The sequence below is a fragment of the Onychostruthus taczanowskii genome, unplaced genomic scaffold, assembly GCF_017590055.1.
Source record: "Onychostruthus taczanowskii isolate IOZ18803 unplaced genomic scaffold, ASM1759005v1 scaffold170, whole genome shotgun sequence".
NCBI classification, from domain to species: domain Eukaryota; kingdom Metazoa; phylum Chordata; class Aves; order Passeriformes; family Passeridae; genus Onychostruthus; species Onychostruthus taczanowskii.
The window spans coordinates 415,151-437,459 of record NW_024498907.1 but is presented as its reverse complement, the minus strand read 5'-3'; the positions used below and the strand labels follow the sequence as shown (position 1 = coordinate 437,459).

Sequence of the window (22,309 nt, the reverse complement as noted above, 5' to 3'; positions counted from 1 at the left end):
ATATGCATATGGAAATTCTGGATGGCCAATGAAACTAGCTTTCAGGTTTTTTGAAACTGGGACTCTTTGCTGCGAATAGATACAGATTGTTTCAGGCCTGGAGGCAGGAACAGGAAAGTCACTGACCCACATGCTGGAGAGAGACACACATACAGCCTAATATAAGCCTCTTTCTATTTTAGTGTGGAGACGATGTCAGGTTGTCTGATTTTTAGAATGCTTTTTGATAGGGGTTAACAACCAGTAGAAAGAAATCTTTACCTAACCTAGGACCTTTTCTGTGAACTGTAGCTCCCATATTTTGGTACAATTTCTCAGAAAAAATAAAAATCTGCCAAATTTAAGGAGAATGATTCTAGAAGATGTGTGTCTGGCTTGTGTTTTCATCTTAGTCTTAAGGTAGTCTTCAGGAAAAAAAAGATTTTTGGGGCACCATATTGATCTCCAGATGTTTGCTTCCCTGAGGGGTATGCTTAGCAGAACATAGCAAATGACATCCCTCTAAGTCGTGCCATCTCTTCTGGCTTTCCGTGCCTTCCCAACCACGCGCACCACCGTTGATGCACCACTGGGAGTTTGCTGGCTCTGCAGGAATTCTTGCAGGTGTGCATGCCGTGTGTGTGTGTGTGTGTGTGTGTGTGTGTGTGTGTGTGTGTGTGTTGGGAGGAAAGGAGGAAAGGCGCAGGAGCAAAGACCTGCAGCACCAGGGCCCATTGGCTTGCGGTGCAGGATGCAGAGCTGAGTAAAAACGTTTACTCTAGTGGTGTTCTCTGTTTCATTCTGACATGAACAAAAGCAGCCTTCTGAAGGTAAACTGAGTAGACATGAACCAGAACAGATGAACCAAGAGCAGATGTTTATATTACTTCTTGGCCAGTTCTGCAATTTTCTGTCCAAAAATTTAAGTGCTGCTTTAGGCCTCTGTTCTGTATTGTGGTTCACAGGTAGCATAAAACAGAGAAGTGATAGAGATTGATGAACAATATGGAATTCTGCCTGCTATTCTATCTTCCAGTAAAGAAGATGACCCCAAAGCACCAGAAAAATCTCATTGGCAGGCTGTTGGGGAAAGAAATAAAGTAGCCAAGAGAATGGATGATGTCAGTTTGACCAGCCACATGTTGCTCTTGAATTGCAGATGACCCAAAGATGCTTTTTATGAGATTAAGGACATGGTAACTCCTTAAAGTACCTGCATTACCTTCCTTTTCTGAGAAGTGGTAGGATTAGTTTGTAATGGAGGTCCTGTTGTGATGGAGAGGGGGAAGAAGGTGGAGATAGGTGAGGAGGTGGGGTAAGTGAGGGCTCCTTCCACATACATGCATAGACATCTGTGTGGCAGGAGGCAGTGGAACCACTGTAGATACCTGTCATCATTTCTGTGATCTCTTCCCAAACGTTTCATGCCACTCTGCTGGCCTTGTGGAGGCAGAGTATGTGATTTCTTCCTTTCTAGTTGAATAGGGAGTATAATTGCTTCCTTTCTTGATTTTAAGTCAAAATCAACATACTTGTGAACCAAGGACCAAACAAAAAGGGGGATGAATTCTGCAGCTTTATCTTGCAAGTCTTCAAAGTTGTACTCTTTGATGTAAATGGAGATGCTGCCTCAATAGTAGTCTTGGGCCTTAGACGGCCAAGAAGAAAAATAACCACAACTGAAGATGTATAGCCTTTCAGTTCCTTCAGAGATACATAGAAAATAATTAATTTGAGAGAATGTTAAATAACTCAAAGATGGTTAGTCAGAGGATAGGAGGGTACATTGAAGGACTCACTCACGCGGTAGTTAGACGCTGAGTAGAGGCAGTTTTTTGGTGTTTATGTGGCCAGGGCTGTATAGAGAAAACAAACATCTTCCTCTCAGTGTGGGGTGAACAGCTTGGCAGCAGTGTCAGCCTTCCCCCTCTCTACTAATGCAAGAGACTGAAAAGCTAGATATTTGAGCTAAATGATTAAACTGGGGATGCTGTTGCATGAGGTGTGCAAAGGGAAAGAGGGAGAAGTCCTGTGAGAAATTTGGGAAGGTGCTGTTTACAAAGCTCATGTGAGATCTCTCTTCAAGGAGACTTGTGCATTGCTGGGTAGAAGTCAGGGCTGTTGGAAGTTGAGTATTGTTAGATCTCTCCTACTCTGTTTGAAGACACCTGACATTCCCCTTAGTGTTCTGGTAGGAAGTTGTTTCACAGATCACAATAATATTTATAGCACTTTCACAGATAGATCTCGAGAGCAGCCTTACAAGTCCTCTTCTGTGTCAGGCAGAGCTTTGTTATTCCTGTTTTTAGCAAGCAAGAAACTGAAGGGAAGAAAAATGCCTTGAGAAAGTTTAGACAGTAGGTCAGTGGCAGAGACTCTCTGATATCTAGCCCAGTTCCTTGGCTGTGCTGCCTAGCTAAATAATGATTCATTTAGTGATTGGGCTCTACTTTGATCCGTACTGTATAACAATGAGGCTTTGGAGTGTTTTATTGTACTATTAAAAAGAACTCCTACTAGGAAGGTGGGAAGGGGAAGGTTTATTAGACAGCTGTGTTTGTGATGAATTGGCTTTGTAGCCTTTTTTTTTTTTGTTTGGGGCTGTTTCTTCTCTTTTTTTTTTTTTTTTTTTGACTGTCAGAATTTGGGGAACAGGTTGCTGATATAATTACACTTCATTATACTTTGTGGCTTTTTGAAGCCCTTTGAAAATTTTGTTTAAATGGTGTCCTAGAAGAGTGTGACTTCCTTCCATTTTAGACCCATTTGACTACCAAGCAGTGTTGCTCAGAGCAGAAAACTAATTATTATTTTTTGTTGTTGTTGCATAGATTCATATTCAAGCTACAAAAGTACCAAGGTATTTGGTTCTAAGTAGGTTGTGTGCTAAATATTGATGATTTATGTAAAGCTTACTCAGACAGACAGGTGTGCATCAATTTAAGCTGCAGACTGGTTCTTAGTGTTTGTGACCTTCACAGCCTAAGATCCCTGCAGTCTTGGGGCCTGGTGTACCTGCACTGCTGCACAAGCAGCAATACCCTTTTTCAAGTTTTTGGGCTTCTCATATTTCCATCAGGAATGTAAAATATCTGAGAAGAGGGAGAAATTGTTTGTGGGGTATTAAATGAATATATCACTGGAGATGACGCTGAGAACATCCTGGAAAGGCAAAATAACCAGATACACACCTCTACAGAGCTTTCTATTTCCAGCATTCTCATGGAAAAGAAAGTGATCTAATTATCTGCCACCAGCAATAATATTTGTCTTTCCCTGTGGTTTTCGGGGTGTTTCGCCAATACAATTTTGTTTGAGATAGATTTCTGAACAAACAAAGTGAGAGATGTTTACATGAGTAACAAGGTATAGAGATAGGATAATTCCTTCTGCAGTGTGTTCCAACACCATGAATGTTGAAATTTAAATATTTGGCTTCTAGAGTCAGCATGAAGGTCTGTCTTGATTTTCTTGATTTTTTTTTCTTTTTTTTGCCTTGTTCCAAAGTGCTCTGGGCAGAAGAGAAAAATACTGTCCTTTTTTCCCTTTGGATCCATTAAAACCCCACAAAATTGAAAAAAATGGACCTACCCATCAAACAGCATAGTGGTTTTTGATGCTGATTCTCTTTAAAGGCAAACATGCCTGGTTTTTGTGTTAGTATTTCTTTAAATTCCTCAGGAATTCATGCATGCAAACATGATTTGATGAGCTTACAGAACTGTGAACTGCTAATTCAGTTGTGCTTGGCTCTTCTTCAGGTGAGAGGGGTGAGAAGACTTGGGTTAAGCTTTCAAACAGTCTTTAGAATTTATGACTCTTGTTTCATTCAGGTATTAGTGCAAGGAGAGCTGAAGTAATGAGAAGTCATCATGGAGGCACAGTCCCATAGCTCTGCCACAACTGAGAAGAAAAAAGTGGAGAATTCCATTGTGAAATGCTCCAGTCGAACAGATGTCAGTGAGAAAGCTGTTGCCTCCAGCACAACTTCCAATGGTGAGTAACAGCAGGGATTTACTAGCAGCCAAACCTACAGTAATTTTGTGTTCTCTGCATTCCTTGTGAATTGAGCATTTGCACCTGGATCAGTGTTTGTTCTACAGAAAGGCTAAAGAAAACGAACGGAGGAGGGGTGGTGGTGGTGGTGGTGGAAAGTGGTAGGACACAATAAGGCCTGTTTTGGCATCAGGCATAGTCTCTTTCTTCCAGATGTTCTAATTTGAGATGTAAATGTGCTAAGTTATTTATTATAGGAAGTTCCTGGTTTTGACGTTTTGGAAATTGTCTTGATTAGCCTGGCAGGGCCTGCAAGTGCTTTGCATTTGGCCATTGAAATCTCTTACACTAGTTAGGTAATTAGTTATTACTATAGAGACAGAAGTAGGTCTCTCAAAATTAATGGCAAAGGGGTTTTTTTCCCTTTTCTTTTACAAATAAGGTTCCTCTCGGAAAGGGCTGTTCCACCTCCCCAAAGTTTGTTAATGCCCAGAACAAAACATCAAGCTAAGTATGTATCCTCTGGTGGATTAATTTCAAAGCTGTGAATGTACAGCTTGTAAATTTGCAAAACTGTAGTAGTTTGCTTAATTCTCCCCAGAGAGTGTATCTCACTTGACAATTTTGCATATTCCCTGCCTCTCAGAAGAGTCTGAGCTAATCCCAGCCCTAGACCTTTTCATTGTTTGGTGTAAGAGGGCTGAGCATATTCGTTCTTACTAATGCCAAACTCCTGTTGCATTAGGAAAGAAAATTGCTTGAAATGGTGTGGGCAGACCTATAGATTTTGGATAGTTGCAGAGTAACTGCTTAAACTGCTGTTTTTTACAAATCAGTCTAGTTATGGCAAAAAGTAGAAAATGCCTTTCGGTATATTTTGTAGTCCTGGTGTATTTCTGGCAAAACATTTTCTGTTCACACTTTCTGTTTCCATCATGCTCACTTATCTGGGCTTGTGGTCCAGGTCAGGTTCTCACTTTGATATCTTGAATAAAGGTTTCTGCTTTCTCAAAGAAATGTCCCACTAGACTACAGGAGAAAATACATGAATCCTACAGCCACACTAGAGGGGAATGTCCATGGGTCATTAAAAATTAGATGGCACATGTCCCAGTATCCTCCTGTGTGACTGGACTTCAGATTCAAAGCAGACTCAACACCTGCTGACCTACTAGATGGAGTTGATCCCCATGAGAGTATGAAAACCCTTGAGCCGCAATGGAAAAGGTTGCATCAGTTTTCTAAGGCATATGAAATTAGATCCTCAGCTGGTGTAAGTCAGCACAGATCCGTTGCTGTCAGTAGAATTACAGTGGTTCACATTAGCTGAAGAGGTCCCCATTGTATTTTTTTTTTAATCGATAATAGGATTTTCCACATTGGCCCAACTTTTCAAGCAGATGCACAGTTAAACACATACTCTTTGATATTTCAGGGGTTTCTGCTCAAACATTCATCTCTGACTGGGCTAGCTTGAATGTTATTGGTAAACATTTAGATTTAGAGGGCTAAAATGAAAGCCTTCAAGATGTTTTTGCCTAATTCTGACACTGATCTTCCATGTTGTCAAGTAATTTTCTTTCTTTAATGGTGGTATTAGTTCGTAACTACATGTTTCACCTATGGGGAGTGTTACTGCGTAGCAGGGTCATCAAACTCGGAAGAGCTGGAAAGACTTCAAGTCTAATGAATGACTACAAAGTTGTGTCACTGGAATTATCTCCTAGTAATGGAAGGAGATGCTAATGTAGTACACATCCTGGGGCCCAAGGCTTTCTTTTTTAGGACAATGACAGTTAACTTTGTTTTCAGTGGGTAAGTGTTGGCATTGTTAGTCTTTGTATTTAAGGAAGTCACCAGGATCTCCAGTTTGGGTTTCTAATCTACCTTCATGCTTAACAGAGACACAAGGGCTTTGCAGAGATGCAGAGCTGGCTTTCAAAGGGATAAAAAATTCAATTCCTTCTTTGATATGAAAAATTTCCTCTTAGTCTAGAGACTTAGTGGAGCATGTACCAAAACAAATAATAGTACTAACACTTTAGGAACTTAAATGTAAGTTCTACTCTTGCAGTGTTTTAAAAGTTTTGCTTCTTGCAGATGTGATTGTCATGATAATGAATTTTGGTTACAGGGACAATTTGCATGAAAGCTGGAGCTTGCATCTCATTTGCATCTTTTGTTCTTTAATGCTAGAATGAGTATTATTACAGGAACATCATCAGTTGCTATAAGACACCACTCCTACAAAACATGCAGCTTTTACCGATTCAGTGCCTCTTTTTTTTTGCAAAGGGCTGTGGTATTGTTAAATGTTGTGATTTGCATTTGAATGCTCTGTTAAACAAGGTAAGGTACCCTTAAAAATAACAAAAGGACAGAATGGTCCCTGCTGTTCTTCTCAGAAGACTGATGTCATTGCAGAGCAACATCTGCCTATCATACCAATGTCACCTCATAATCATGTCTAATATCAGTGCTTCTGTCCTTCTGGGTAACTCATGAGTTAACAAAGTTTTCAGGGTAAAGTTTTATTGATACCTATGTGAGGTGTGATATACAGACTAGTATTTTCTCAGTGTCGGTGCTGTCTTCTGAAGCACTCAGAACTTGGATCATAAACAGATAGAAAGCTGCGAGTTATAGCTTTTATGTAAAGTATACAGTAGTGAAGAAACAAAGAAAATGCCATTATTTCAGCAGCTCCCAAAAATAAGTGACACACCCAGGAGCAGGATCTATGTTAATATGGCTACTGAGTGTGAAAAACTTTTAAATCATATGTTGTGCAGACTGTGTGTTGAAGAGTCTGGTGCAAACCTAGATGCAAGGGAAAGAAAGTGGGAAAGGTGACCTGGAAGGGGAGCTCACGTGTTAACCTGAACAATGCAGTAGAAGTTCGGAGGCTCAGACTAACAGTGCCCTTTGGAAGGTACCAGCTGCTCTGTAGTCTCAAGCACTGAGCCGGTCTGGGCCATGGTTTACATGTTAGCTACTTCTGCTGAGTTCCTGTCATTACTTAATGCCATAAAGATTTCTGCTGCACTCATCTGTCTACAAGCTCTGTATTGCTGAGATGCTTGCATTGTGTTAGATATGGACCTGCAAGCATTTCCATTATAAACCCCTAAATTTCAGGATTTATAACTAAGCCATTAAAATTTGCTCCAGGACAATACATGTACTGGACCAAATAAAAACTTATTTTAAAATACATGTGATCAAAAATTAAAAAGAAGATTATAATTTGTAATAACTACAGTGTAAAAGGAAGAAAATGTAATAAGAAAAATCTTTGGTGCACTTTAATTCCCAGTTGAACCACTCTTGGCTTTGTGTTGAATTTATTTTTGCCAGCTTTTGGTTTTTTTCTCCTTTGTGTTTCATTTTGTGTGTCTCAAACAAACTGCATGGAGTTTACTAGAATTGTTCCTTTTCATCATTTGTTTGACTGCTACATTTACTGCTAGACTAATATCCAGAGGGACAAAAACTGCTAAAGAAAACTCCTAATGGAGATGTTAATTCACAAAAGGCTCTATGAGTAAAAAAAGTTTGTGCTAGAACATAAAGTAAGCTTAGTTTTGTGTTTGGTGAGATTTGATAACCTCAGGCTGATCTGCTTTGGCAAGGTAATAACCACAGCAAATAAATAATGTTTATGTCATGACTGTGCAGCTGGAGTAGAGGCCAGTGCCCTGGACCATCTGGCTAAGGGGGCTGTGTTGTCAGGTCTTGCGCACGTTTGTGCCACTTCTCTGGAAACAAAGCACCTTATTCCTTATTCCATGTCAGAGCATGGATTTAGGTTGTTTTGAAGGTTGCTGCATGCACACTCAGATTTCTATTAAGTTGTGCAAAGAATGGTTTTCTTAAGAGTGGTATCCATTGATAAACTCATTACCATTAGTTCTGTGCTCCCATTGGAGAGCCTTTGGTGTTGCAGTTCACAAAATCTGCCTTGCTGGACCTCTGGTGGATCATACAGTACCTCCTGTAATTTCAAGTAATTCCAGAGTTAGAAAGAAATCATCAAGTGAATGCTGGAAATGTTGCAGGAGTCCACCCAGTGCCTTGTCTTGCTGCATTGTGATGAATGCCTGTGTGAAGGCTTGTTCTGGACTGCTCCTCCTGCTGCTCCACGGGCCCTGTGCCTCGCAGCCTGACGGAGGAGCTGTCTGAGATCACAGCACGCCAAGTCCATATGTCAGGCCGAGTGCTGCAGTGCTGGGGCAGAAAACTGCTTGCTGCCATGCCCTGCCCGTGCAGCTGTGCTGCTTGCACTGGTGCAGTGGCCTCCTGCTGCCCTGGCACCAGGAGTTACCAGCCTTCCTGAGCATTGCAGTAAAGTCTTGAACTCCAATCTGCTGAATTTAAGCAAATTACTTGCTTTAGCCACGGGACCAGTTCTGTTTGCCCTAATAATGTGGGTGTTTGCATGCTTACAATTAGGCAGTGGCTTTAATGCTTTACCAGGCTGGCTGCTTTGACTCTGTGTTCTGTTTTGCAGGTGAATTGGATTTATTCTTAGGGTGCTTCCTTAAAGGCACTGTTTAAAAAAACCTATACTAACTTAACACAGCCCTCAACTCAATGCCACTTGTTTTTTTCACTTAATCTGTACCATAGATAGAATTTTTTTTTTTGGCCTTAATTTCAGAAAAGTAGAGGGAATTTCTGTAAGGACTGAACTGATACTTGTACAAGGCAAGACTGCACTTCACAGCATTGCTTGGAAAACATTAGGAAATTGCGATGCTGTATTCAATCCTGATTTATTTACTGTTTGGCTTGTGAATTTTGTTGGTTACTTGAATGCTTTCCTCTTTTGGACATTTTGGCTCAGAACTGATGTTTTTAATGTTTCATTAAAACAATGCAGTTCTTGTATAGGAGCTCTTTCAGTGTCTGACAACCAAGCACTTATTTTCAGTTTGATATGTTTTGTCTAGTTTTTGACCCATGAGCTTGTTCCAGTGTAATCTGATATTTCTTATTAACCTATTACTCTGCCTTAAAAAAAAGCTAATTATGAACATATGTAGGTTGTAGACTTGAGTACCTTTATCAAAATCAGATAGTTATTGAGAACATACTTTAAAGTGATAGAAAGCAGAAATTATTATCTTAATGATGATGTAACTTAAAACCAAGCTTGATAGATGAATAAATGAGAGGAAGTTCATGTGTCCACTTTGATTCTTTCAGAAGAAGAACCAGCTTCATCTAGGTCTCTCTTTTTTTTTTTTTTTTTTCTTCTTCCTAATACTTTCAGGGTTGATTGAAGGAAGTATTCAGCCGTCTGCAACCCCATAAGAATCACATTTCCTGTTTAAACTTTCAGTTGGTTGCTTGTCCTGCTGCTTGCTTTCAAGCCTCACCATAAAATAGGTGCTAATCATCATACCTATTCTTGGCCCCCTTGTTGGACTCATGTGCTCAGGGTCCTGTTGAGAGGTCAGGGTTCAAAAGAGGTTGTTAGGTATCAAGAAATATTGCCTGTATTATTTTAGTGACTTGTAAATTGAGCCCTGAGTTGATTATATGAGACCCGATTCTACAAAGTGATCCAGAGATGCCATCCTCTTCCCCTGAAATCAAAGGGGATGGAGGGGCCCTCTTCACTTTAATTTTCAGGTCAAGGAGGAAACAACATCCGGTAGTTTTAGATGCTGGAAATGATAACTTCAGTGTAGATGTTTTTCTGACAAATTTATTTTTCAGCAGGACAAATACTGCAAGTAATCCCTATCTACAAGTGGTGTAGAGCAGCATGAAAGTTAAGGGTAGACTGGCCATTTGTGGTAGCCCAGAAAAATAAGGTCAAAGACCTGAACTTTAAGATGTTTTGTACTCTTCTGTTCTAACATTTGTGGCCAGGTTGTAAGAGGATAAACTTAAAAGAAGATACTTTTCCTAGGGGAGGATAGGCTACCCTGATGCTTGGAAGTATTGGAAATTAAAATATTGGATGTTGTAATTAAATGGGCACTGCATGTCTTGGTGTATTGTAATCTGGTGTGAGTAGCTGATGAAATACATGTTCTTTTGGAGTAATGCACCCATAGTCCTTTATGCTTACTAATAAAATTTCAGTCATCAAGTTATGGCTTCTTGTAGACTGTAATAACTCATTATGCCTGATACTATTTTCTAGTGTTGTTCCTCAGTGAGCCACCCCTACACTTACCCCACTCTAAACCCAGTGATCTGCAAGTGTAATACAGTATTGCTTCATTAATTCTGCTGAGATTTCCCTCGTTTTTCCCCCGCTTCTCTCCCCTCCCTGCAGTGGTTAATAGCATAAGGGATATTAAATGTCAGTCCTCCTGTATCCCTTTGCACGTTCCAGAAAGAGATGATTGAGTGGCTTATCCCTGCAATCACTGTAATCAGTAAGTAATGACTTAACATCCTGCTGGATAACATGAGGTGGAATCAGGAGAAAACGTTAGTTAGCAGCAGAAGCTTGCCACCTGTTCAAGGTGGAGGTTAAATTTAGGAAATTTTACACTGGGGAGTCTTTTTTTCCTGAAAAGCAACAACAACAAAAAAGACTCAGCCCTAAAACACCCAAGCAGCCATATTAAAATTGTACCTAGATTTTGACACAGAAGTGATAATTATTAAAGGGTTTAAACTGTGTCTCTGCAGTATGGCGGTGGTACTATGTTCTGTATCTTGTGCTTTGCAGGAGTCTAGTGCCAGCCAGAACTGAAAAAAATTCAGCCATTACAGCCCACAGTACTGGTGAAGAGGAAGCAACCAAGAGGTTTGATTTTTAGAAAAAAAAAAAGGCTGCTGGCAGCTGAAATTTCAGTGATATTGTTAGTCTTCCAAAAAAGGTTAATTCACTGCCATCAAGTGCTGGTCTCAGGAGAAGATACCCTAAAAGTAAAGACCTTGCACTGCTGTGCCAGTCTGTGTCACTGAAGTGCGGAGGCAGTATGGTAACTGCACTGCTGCTCCAAGGGATGGCATCTTTTTCCCAGCTGCTGGAAATGGGTGTCAGCAAACAAATGGGTTCCAGGCTGCTTGGGAGGATTGAAAGGGCACTTTAAGGCAAAAAACTGCTGGATCCTGGGTCCTAGAAAAGAGAAGTGAAAGAGCTATGCAGAGCAGATGATCTTCTTAAAGTAAATAAAAAAGAATTTTTTAAAATTCTTGTAAGTGACTTAAAACTATGCAACCCTTCTGGCAGGGGCTGTATTTGGCTTTATGATCCGAACTGTGTAAATTAAGGCAGTTGAAGTAATTAAATTACTTAGCAGGTATTCAAATGGCATTCATCTTTTCTAGTTGTTTTCTATTTCATGTCTGTCTTCAGTTAAAAGGAAATAATCAGGAATCACTGTTGCATTTGATTATATCCCTGCTCTGTATGTTTCTATTTACTTCCCCCCCTTTCTTTTTTTTTTTCTTCTTTTGTAGAAGAATCAAAACTTCGGCTTCTGCTTACATAGAAATTATTACTAAATAAATACGGCAATAAGTGGGAGAAATGAGCTAAGGGTATAGTCTGTGATTATGTAAAGGAGGTGCCATATTAAAACTACATTTTCTTTATTCTTTCCAAGCCATGTCTCATTATTTTGGGGTGAGTGGAAGGGGGGGAGGGAGATGCATTCTTTTGACATCCCAACTAAAAGGGAATGAGATGGATTTTTAGTGCGGTGTTATTCTCTTATTTTCCATTAAAAGTGTTTGCCTTTGATGTATACTGCAAATGGTCACAATTGAATTTGCAGATTCTATTTTTGCTCATAAGGCTGGCAAGTCAGAAAAAAGATTTGCTTGTAAATGTGATCTGGACCTACTGATGACTGCATATTTCAAGTTTGCAGAGGCACTTTGAAAAAGAGAAGGAAATACTGGGTTTTCTGCAGATCATTTGAAAATTTGGCTTATAAGACATTAAGTGTCAGATTATCAAAAAGCAGGTCCTCATCTTGTGCCTTCAGTCAACTGGAGTCTTGTGCTATACAAGAGCACGTTCTTTGCACATGCCAGCCACTTGAAATATGCTGTTTTCCATTCATTTAGTACGACTTTTCATGCATGTTCCACATGCAGCCAAGTGGAAACTTAAGTCCCACAAATGCAATGGCTTAAAAATGTGCACATATGTCTCAAACTAAAGGGATTTTTTTTTTTTTTTTTATGAAATAGAGTGGGTTTGTACTGCTGCAGTTTTTCTTAAGATGGGATGATAAACTGCTGAAACTGAAGTTAGTATTGTCGACTATGAGCTCTCTCTATGCCCGTGTCCTGTGCTTGCTTTTCTCATCTTTTCCAGTATAGGGGTTCATACATAACAACAGAGGGTTTTATGTGTGGAAAAGTTCCTTCTGGGCCTGACCAGCAGTGTTTTCCCCTCCTCCTGGTCTCTCACTTTTCTCTCCTTCTTTCTCTCCTTTTTCTTCTGTCTCCTTTTTCTTCTCTCTTTTCTTTCCTTTCCTTTCCCCCCCCCCCCCCCCCTTTCTTTTAGTTTTCAGAAAGTTGAGTTCCATCCCAATTATTAAATCTTCGGAGACCATTCCCACATGGTTCTGTAAATGGTAGCTTCATCCTGAGTTCTTTCATCTCTTTTCCTGCTCTCCTGGCTTGACAGTTGAAAAGGTCTGACTGTGCCACACAATGGTTTGATTGGTTTCTCTAGGGGAGGCTTTACCCTGCCTCATCATTCGCCAGGCAGGTGGACCAGAAAGTCTCTTGATTCTTTTGTTGCCTCTCAAAGTCCGAGGTCTTTGACTGAATAAATCCTCCGTCATGGGATAATTTGCTAAAAGGAGACTGAAAGATGTGAGAGAAAAGCCTCACTACTTGGGTGCTGAATTAATGAAATAACTGGGCCTTGGAGTTTGCAATTGAAAAATCACCAGGAATGCAATGGGTGGAGACGGGCTTCAGAATGCAAGCCCGTTACTTCCCTGTAATAAACTATGAGAGCTTTAAATGATATTACTAAATACGTCGGCTCGCCTGGCTGCCTCTGGTTATTTGCATTTGCAGCCCTGTTCATTTGGAGGGGGAAGCCCGAGCAGAATAAAAGCTGTTTTGGTACAGCGCCTGGTTAGTCATTAGATTATTACGAGGGGCTGGAAGAATTCCATATGACAGAACTAGGGTTGAGTTAACACAGGACGAAAAGTAATTTACAGATAGGCTGTCTTCAGCCATCTTCGTAGGCCCTGATAAGGTTTCATTTCAGAATGGATAGGCGACATTTCCACTTACGGGCCCATTCTGCGACACCTGTGATAACAGCTTCTGGATCCTAATTGAAATTGGTTTCAAAATGGATTTTCACTTTTCTCTGTCTGTGGAAAATATTGAATGGACTCAGAGCTGCCACAGAGTATCCCAGACCTTGGAAAATGGAGCAAGAAGCCAGGATCATCTTTCATAACTGTGTCGATGATATGACAGTTTTGTTATCTGTCTTATTAATGAAATCATTGATCACCTGATGAGGGAGATAATAAACTACATTTTTGCTGCAGTTGAGGAAGCTCAATTAGATTTTTAAAAATACAGATGGGGAAAAAACCAAAGCAAAACAATGAAGTGAGTGTTTTCAGATCTATTTTCAACTTTGCTTTTCTTGAAGATTTTTTACGTGGAAGAAATCTCCTAGACTGTAAAACGTTGACTGCACCTTGAGGTTATTGAAAGTAAAACAAATCTGATGCTCATGTTAAGATGTACTTTTTTTGTTGTTGTTTTTAACAAACGGAACTAAGTAAATAACGCTTAAGTCCTTATAAGTGCCATGGAAACTCAGATGAAAGGAGAAACAATGGAGCTCAATTTTAGCTGAAGTGGGATTAGTGATACAAACTCTGAATGCCCTGATGTGGAAAAAGGGTGGTGCTAAATTTATTGAATACTTGTGGTGATGCTGGTACTCCTGAAAATTATTTTTCCTTTAAAAATGGATGTCAGCCTTTATTTTTTAATATCTGCTCAGATATAATAATATTTTTATTCTGGAAAATAAAGTGGTTTTTTTTCCCTTTTTTTCTTTTCCTTTTTTTTTTTTTTTTTTTATAAATGGACTTGAGGAGATTTTTAAAATGCAAGCAAATGTGATAAACCGCCTGCTGAGGATAAAATGTATGTGCAGTCTTCAAAAATAAAATCTGTAAGGATTTTGTGATGTGTTGTTTCCATGGCTGTTTTCTAATTATTAGGGGAGGAGATAAATCTGTTGTTTGTGCTTGGTTGCTCTGGAATGTACGCTGTATTCCTTGAGGAAGGTGGGAAGGGGTAGTTTTTCTGAAGGGGGATGCCAGTGACTTCTCATGTTTCACTGTGAATTGTATCCTAGGTGTTTCTTCAGTCCCTCCACTGGTGTGGGTCAACCTTATACCCCTTTTTAAGCTTGAAAGGGGAGCGCTGATCAAAGGCTTGGATGATGTCACTGATCTCTGGTGATTGATTAGGAACAGAAGTTCTGGAGCATTTTGCATGTCTGCCTTTACCTTATCGCTTCAAATCCATTAGTGCATACCCATTAGGGTGGCTTTCAGTCAGGAGAAAAATAACCTGTGCATGTATGTATGTACACACACATATATGTCCCACAGATAAATGCATAGATAGAGAAAAAGAAAGTGTACAAGCTCTGTAGTCAGAGCTATATTTTCCTTTTATATTTTCCTTTAATATAAAAGGAAATTGTTTTTATTGGTCTGCATTGACACAGGGACTGTTTATTAATTGCTAAACTCCTGGGTGTAATTCTTGCCTGCTCTTCTGCCGCTTCTCTCACAGACTTAAATCCATATAGGTCTCTCTCACATTGAGTTTTTGGCTGCTTTACCTTCATTTGCTGTAGTTTACCCTGAGAGGAATCATGCCCCTGCTTGTTACTTCTTTGCCGTGCCTGGGGTACATGGTTAAGTGGTTAAGATCCACTGTGCATGTCAGTGCCTTAGAGATTTTTTAATTAGAGATTGAAAAATAAATATTTTAAGTCCTCAGGTTTTTGGTTTTTTTCAGAAGGTCAGAGCTAGCCGAAATGTATGTTAAGCTGCTAAGAGAAAAGATCTTTCATTTGTAAAAGAGTAGCGGTCCTCTGACTCTCAGTGGTGTGGGAGGCTGGACAATGGTGTTTACTTGTCTACCGAAGAGTGGTCTGCATGAGCAAGCAGTACACGACTTGAATATGACTTCACTGTGGTATAGATGAGGAGGATGCGTGATGTGAAACTGTAGTCCTTTCCTAAATATCCTGCTTCTGACGGTGTATTGTGATTCGAATGAGGACTTAAAGACTCCACACAGACTTTAAGAAGTTGGAGTTAATTATTCTGTTAAATGCAAGTCTTCAGTATGTAGAGTTATTAAAAAATGTCAGTGTTATTTTTGTGTATCTCTTTCCCCCTTTCTTTTTAGTAGGCTGGCATTCCAACTCTCTCTCTCTCTCTCTCTCTCTCAAATCTCCTTCGCTCTCTCTTTTGCTGTTGTGCATTTCACACCAGGAGATGACAAGTCTTGTGATTGCAGCAGAGGCAATTGAAAGAAAATAAAAAGAGAGTTCTTTTTTTCTCTGGTGCTGGCCCATGAACATACCGTAAAAATTGGATTAGACACACCTAGACTTGGGATTGATTGCATCTTCAATGGGAAATTAGAACATCTGAAAAATTCCTTTTTGGATGGAACAGAAGCACAAGAAGGAAAAGTTGGATGGAAACCAGAGAAGAACTGTAAATCACTATTGAAGTTACTTCCTATGGTTTACCATTGGCTGTCAAAGAAAATTGCCTCAGGCTTGTTTATAGCTAATTCCCTCTACAGAAAACTTCAATTTGTGGACTGGCCTCTGAACGGGATTGATAACTCTGTTTATAGACCAGGATGGGTATCTAAAGATAACAGATAATGCAAATGAGCCTTTTTTTGATAAGCCAGGGAAGCAATTATGGATACAACTTGGTTGATGGATTTCAGAGTGCTTTTTCACAGATTATAGATTTTATTTCTTTTTTTGCATTATGGTTTTCTTAGCAGTGTTAGAAAAACAAAGTCAAAGTCATTCGAATAGAGCTAAAAAGATGGAGTGGCTGATATAACGAGCTTTCCTACCACTTGTAAACATAGTGAATCAGATTAAAAAATAAACAGGTAGTCCTCAGTCCTCAGCCTTCTCTGGGAGAAATATGATTTGATAAAAATGTGTGTTTAATATTCAATTTACGGTTTCATCTGAAGTGTGTAAACCTAGATGTCCCATGGGAGTTTACAGCCCGTTCCTACTTCAACTCAGATAACATGCTCCTCATAAACTGTCTTCCTGCTTTTATTTTTGAATTTGTATTTCTGCTGGGGAGGAGGAGGGTGGAGGCTAGACCCTGCCAGTTGCTAGAGGCTGGCTCCCTGGGGTGCTCAGCATCTGTGATGAGCCCTTAAGCCTGGGCTGGTTTCAGTGCTGACTACGTGGCATAGTGATGCAGAGCGGGCTCACTTAGGAGATAGCTGCACTGCGTGTTGTGTTTCTCTCTCAACTCTATGGATTTTCCCTTTGGAAGTCTCTGGGAATCCTCAGCTTCTCACAGCCAGGATCTCTCTGTGCCTGTGGATTGTGTCTGCTGGAGGTCAGAGGGAGGTTTGATTCTCTGCCCCCCTCAAGTTTTTTGCTTAACTTGATGGTAGTTCAAGTTTCTGGGAGTTACAGGTTTCCTTACCCGTTCTTGGGGTTCTTGGGGCTGCTCCAAGCTGCCTGCATCATGAATGTCAGGGAAATCCATCCCTTTCTAGGATCAGGGCTCCAAACAGGGAGTATGACTTGCAGGATTCACAGTGAGATGGGGATCAGACAAAATGAACCCCGTAAAAAGTATCTGTAAGGTGTGTTTGTAGTTGTAATTTCATGCTGTTCTTTAGTGGAAAGAAGGAGTTCTATTTCATTTTAGGCTGAAGTTCATAACTCACTGAAATACTGAAAAGATTTTTAGCAACTTTTAGTCCAGGCTTTAAATATTCAGTCTTAGGTATCTCTTTGCAGTCCTTACTCAAGCCATAGTCTTTTAGTTGGTTCTCTTCAGTAAGATATCTGGGCTCTCAGCACCCTTATCACTGAATTATCACATCTCTGAAACTTGAGATAACTTCTCACAAGGTCCTGAAGCCATCTCAGGACCTCATCTTAGAAATATGCTTTCTTTTACAAGCTTTCTATATGAAGGCTCTTCTGTATGATCAGAAAGAAGGGAAAGAATAATGATATCTTAGTTCCCATGCATTTGTAATAGAATCACTCCTTGTAGTTTGAGCTACTCCAGGTTTCAGAGATTTGATAAGATCACGACTTGACCTCTGTCACGAAGTCAACTGCCGTTGATTTCCACGGGAACAGCATAGGAATCCTTTATTTTAATATATATTTAAATGTTCAGTCACAAAGTGCTATAAAACCTGCTGGTTTTTACAGGCATTTTCAGGGCCTTCATAAAGAACCACACCTCTCACAGTTTTTTCAGCAAAATTGAAACCAGCACAATTTTGCTTAGAGAAATGCCAGACTTGGAAGCTGCTTTCTGAACAATATTGTAAACCTCTTTTCTGAAGGTGTATATAATGAATTACTCTTGGGAGACATTTAGCTGAAGAGTTGGAGTGAATGGACTTTAGTGCTTTCCAAACAGGATGGGCACAGGATCACAGTGTCCCTGCCAAAAAAGCATGGATCTGGCATCACTCAGGGGATCAGGAATCACTCTACCAATGTAATTTCCAACATTCATTTCAGTCTAAGTCAATGCCAAGTTTTCTAAAGTTTTCAAGGAAAAAATATAAATAGTAGGTTTTATTTTGTATTTTCACTTCAAGGTGCGTCAGCATCTTCTGACAGTCATCATGAGCTTACAGTATCTGTTCCATGACACCATTTTGTTTGCTGGTATGGGAGAGGATAATGTTGCATATTAAAGAGTGGAAATAATTTTAAAAGTCCTGTTCTCAGCTTTGAACACTTTCTTTGATTGTTCAGAGAATAGAGGGAGATAGATTAGTTTTGCTTTTTAAATTCCCAAAGACCTTTTTCTTCAGCCATCAAACTTAAATCAGAATTTAAGGCTTGCATACATTTTCTTTGGCACCAAGAAATTATTTTTTTCCTCTGAGAAATAACCTTAGTATGAATGATACCAAAATATCTCATGTAATAAAATATTTCAATGGAGTGTAATTATTGCTACATTTATCTTCAAGGCTCAAGGAGATGCTAAAAATAAGCCTACTCCTAAAAAAAAATAATAATTATAAGTGAATAAGAACCTTGAGAAAAGATATCAAAAGTTTCACCAGGTATTTAAAGAGTAAAAGAAGGAAAGAAGGGGGAGAAAAAAAAAAAGAAAAAGGAAAGAAAGGAAGAAAGAAAAGAAAGAAAGAGAAAGAAAAAGACAAAGAAAGACAAAGAAAGAAAGAAAGCTACCTTTGTGCTCCTCTATGGTGCTCTCATTTAAGCAGATTTCAGGTGAATTTTTTGGTTGTCATGTTGGACTTAGAACCTGTCAAAAATCAGTATTTGAGCAGTGTTAGATGGAAGTCATAGTTTTTCATAGGACCAGTACTTTAACTGCAAGAATGTAAGATCTTACAGGTAGGTGATAGAATAATTGATGTAGAAAACTTAATTTTACTAATAGGCCAATCTGAGAAAAAACTTGTATTTCAGGCTTCTTAATTATGGGGCAAAATGTTACCTTTAGACACAAATCTTGGACACGAAGGAAGAGCAACAGAGTTTTTTGTTTGCATGGATGAACCCAATTCAGGCTGCTGTTTTTGTGCTTTCATTTGCACAGACATGATGTGTTAGATTTCGCTTGCACTCTGAGAAGTGAAGCCGCTTCACTTCTTTGGGAGGTGAAGACAGAACCTCCACCCAAAAAAAGAGCAGTTCAGGTGGGCACACCATTTTCTGCTGGCTTTTTGACATCAGTCAGCAGAGAAGTCAGACTTAGTGGCCAGGGCTCTGTGTAAGTGGACTTCCCCTGAGCATGTGTTCAGTGGGCATCTCATGGGCATCCCTTATATTTGCAAAGTCTCAGGCATGGTATGACTGCACACAGTATTGCCTTTTACAGATGCTTCTGGATTTCCAGGAGTCTTGGCTGCTGTGGAAACCAAATCCATGGCAGTCTGGTAGTGAAAGTCCCCTGTGTTGCAGGGTTGTACTTATTTTAATGTGGAACATACCTAAACAATGAGAAAATTACAGGGGTCTAAGTAAAGCCCTTTATTCTGTTTGGCTTATATTTTGTTTAGCAATAAAGAGAGCAGTGAAATTGCTTTTCCTAGGTTCTGCTGGAGGAGTTGCAGAGGGCAGTATGTGTACATTGGAGGCTATCAAGCTGTAGTTGAAAGGCAAAGCATTCAGAATTTAGCAACAATCAATTCTTCAAAATGTAGAGAGTCCTTAAAGTTAGGTGGATTTTAACTAGAGTAAACATAAGCTATGAAGAGGTATGAAATGATCTCACTGAAAATCTGTTTCCTGGCTTCGTGTCCCTTTAGGTTATAGACTTTTCTTTTACTTCTATTGGAGTTCAGACAGAATCAGTCTCCAACCTGAAAAATGAGACATAAAAATAAAAGTATGTATAAAAATAAAGATGTTGCAAGCTGTGACCTGTCTCCTTCAACTGTTCCCTTCTAGATAGGTCTGTCCAGTCTAAATTTTTTCTTAAGAGGTCAGCAGAGACTCTGAAGTTGGCTCATGTGACTGCCATCATGTGATCCTAGTCGAGTTCAAGAAATGGAAGAGAAAGGGAGAGGTAGAGGGCACTAGAAAGGGACAAGAGTATTCCACTTAAAAATTTACAGTACTTTAATAATTTTTTTTACCTTTTTTTTTTTTTAATTTGGAATGTGTACAATATTACTGTGTTTAAAAAAAAAACACTTAGCTTCTATCCATAAACATGTATTTCTTCTTGTTTAGTGCTGGAAATGCTTTTGAGTGTCTTAACCTAAAAGAGACCATGAAGGTGGGTGAAGGGAGGAAGATGTTTTACCTTTCAGTGTTATAGGAAATAAAAATTAGCAGACAAATAGGTGCCTGTTCTTTTATATTCTTTATTAAAATGCATGGGATGTGGATCAAATGACACTATTCAGCAGTTAGCTTTTCCAGCTACCTAGAAATGGGAGACTGCAGGCAGTTGGATAAATCTTCTGGAAAGTTGCCCAGTTTCACTGCTGGTTATATAAGCTTGCCTGTATCCTCTGGGGAGGACTATTTTGTAACTCATTATATCAGGATTAGTATCCCGATGTTCCCTTTAGCTCTGGGATGACAGAAGTAGATGAGTGGTAGTGGTGGTGGTGATGATGGCTGTTTCTCTCTCCTTTCTGGAGTTAATGAAAGACAGTCACTAGAAACATTTGCCAAATCAGAGTGCCACCCCTCTCTAATTTGCTATCATCTGAAAATAGCATGCAATGTACATTACTCATGATAAGCAGTTATGGCTGAGTTATACATTATGTTGCAATTGGCATGTTTTTGGAATTGCCTAAACAACAGTTAATCTTGTTTTGGAGCCAGCATAATTAAGGATGTGTGACTGCCTTATTAGACTGCCTTGTTGGATTTCAAGAAACAAGCCATCACAGCTTGTTTATATGCTGGCATTTTATCTCTGTAGATGTATGTTCAGCTCTTGGCTCTGCAGCAGTTAAGATGGAATTTGAAGCCTTGTCCTTACTCCATTGGATAGCTGTTGATGTCAGACAGAAATGTGTGAGTTTCGCATTTGGGACCAGTATTGTTAAGTCACCGTTAGGGCAGATGAGACACTTGGAATCTTTAAGCACTGCAAACTGCATCTTGTCTTTGCCATGGTGGTAGCACTGGGAAGTATCTACTTGTGGAGGCAGACCCTTTGTTTTATGAATGCACATTTCTTACTGGAACTTGCAAATGAGCACATGTTGGGTGCAGCTATACATATTCCAATTAATCAATTAATTCTTCTGTTTGGGTTATTTAATGCAGAAGCATGAAATCTCAAAATTCTGTGCCAGTAGGGAGTAATCTAGCTTCATTATCTAATGGCCTAATTTTATATCAAGAATTACCCTCAGGTTGGCAATAAACCTTTGCTGTTGGGCACTAAGTCTGATGATGCTAGTTTTCGGCTTTTTACAATGCTTGTTGAGGGTTGGAATGCCCTGAGGACTCTTGAGAAACTTTGAGTGACAAAGACAATACATCCTAAGACACATTTCCGAATAAAAAGAAACCTGTTAGGAGTCATTTAGCATGAAGGTCCTCTCAGGCAGAGCGGAGAGATGCTTTCCTGCCAGAACAAGCAAGACCTACAGTGGAGCAGATGTGTTGAGGGCAGTGTGAGACTGGGAAGTGGGTTGGATAATAACAGTGTTCACTGAGCTGAGGTGATACACGTCATGGTGGTGAGCTGAGGTGGCCACGTCATGGGGTTGTATAGCAATCATTTATGTTATCTTAATTCCTTGCTGTCTGCCTAACTGGTAGGGTCCATTCCTGTTGTTGGAGAAGTCCCTTTTGTTCCTTGCCTGAAGTCCATTAAGCTGAGTGGAGGAAACTCCGTTGTGTAGGGCTTTCCCAACAGTCCTATTCCAACCTTTATAAAACTGTCAAATTATTTTGAAACAGTGATTGCTTAGAGATAAGAACCTCACCTAAAAAGCCCAGAACCACATAGTGGCAAATGGTCTCAGGATGCTGATGGGTGTTGCATAGTCTGCTCCCCTGGTAGAGTCATTTATATTTATGTATGTTGGCAGGACTGGGATGTTGCATGTAAAATGCCCATCTAAGAATAGAGTTATGGGCTGGATGAAATTGAAAGAGAGTCTCTTGGCTTCTTTTCATTGCAGTTGTAAGTGGAAGTTTCTCTCTCATGATTTATATGGTTCAGTGATTCAGAATGAAGTGGCAGGTGTGATTCAGAACATGTGAGTCTGCACTGGCAGAAGCAATCATTCGTATGCCTTTTGCATATGCTCTGGTAGATGCTGTTAAGTCAATATTTACTTCTCAGACAGTAAATGCCAGAGTTGTTTCTGAGAGCTGCTACTGCTGCATCAATGGAAGAGTTATTTGCTATGTCATCAAGTATCCTACAGTGCAGATTCCTGGAGTTTTAGAAGCATTGTGATTATGAGCTTGTGGACAGTAGCTGGAAACACAAACCATGTTTTCCAGCAGCTCTGTACAACCAGATCATCTCTTTAGAAAATGTTGCACCGTGACTCTCCAATGTTTGACAAGCATTACAAACAGCTTTTCAAGTGTTTCTCCTTTAGGGTCTTCAACACCATCAAGGAATGTGTATTC

The 22,309-nt window shown here is 39.7% G+C and overlaps 1 protein-coding gene across 1 annotated transcript in view; it reads left to right on the top strand.

Annotated features, from left to right (window-relative positions):
- GLI3 (GLI family zinc finger 3) overlaps positions 1 to 22,309 on the top strand; it is a 201,593-nt gene that overhangs the window by 10,694 nt on the left and 168,590 nt on the right. The window contains exon 2 of the mRNA XM_041400044.1: positions 3,813 to 3,975. Coding sequence (XP_041255978.1) covers positions 3,852 to 3,975 — 124 coding nt within the window. The 5' untranslated portion in view covers positions 3,813 to 3,851. The remainder of the gene's footprint in view (positions 1 to 3,812; positions 3,976 to 22,309) is intronic.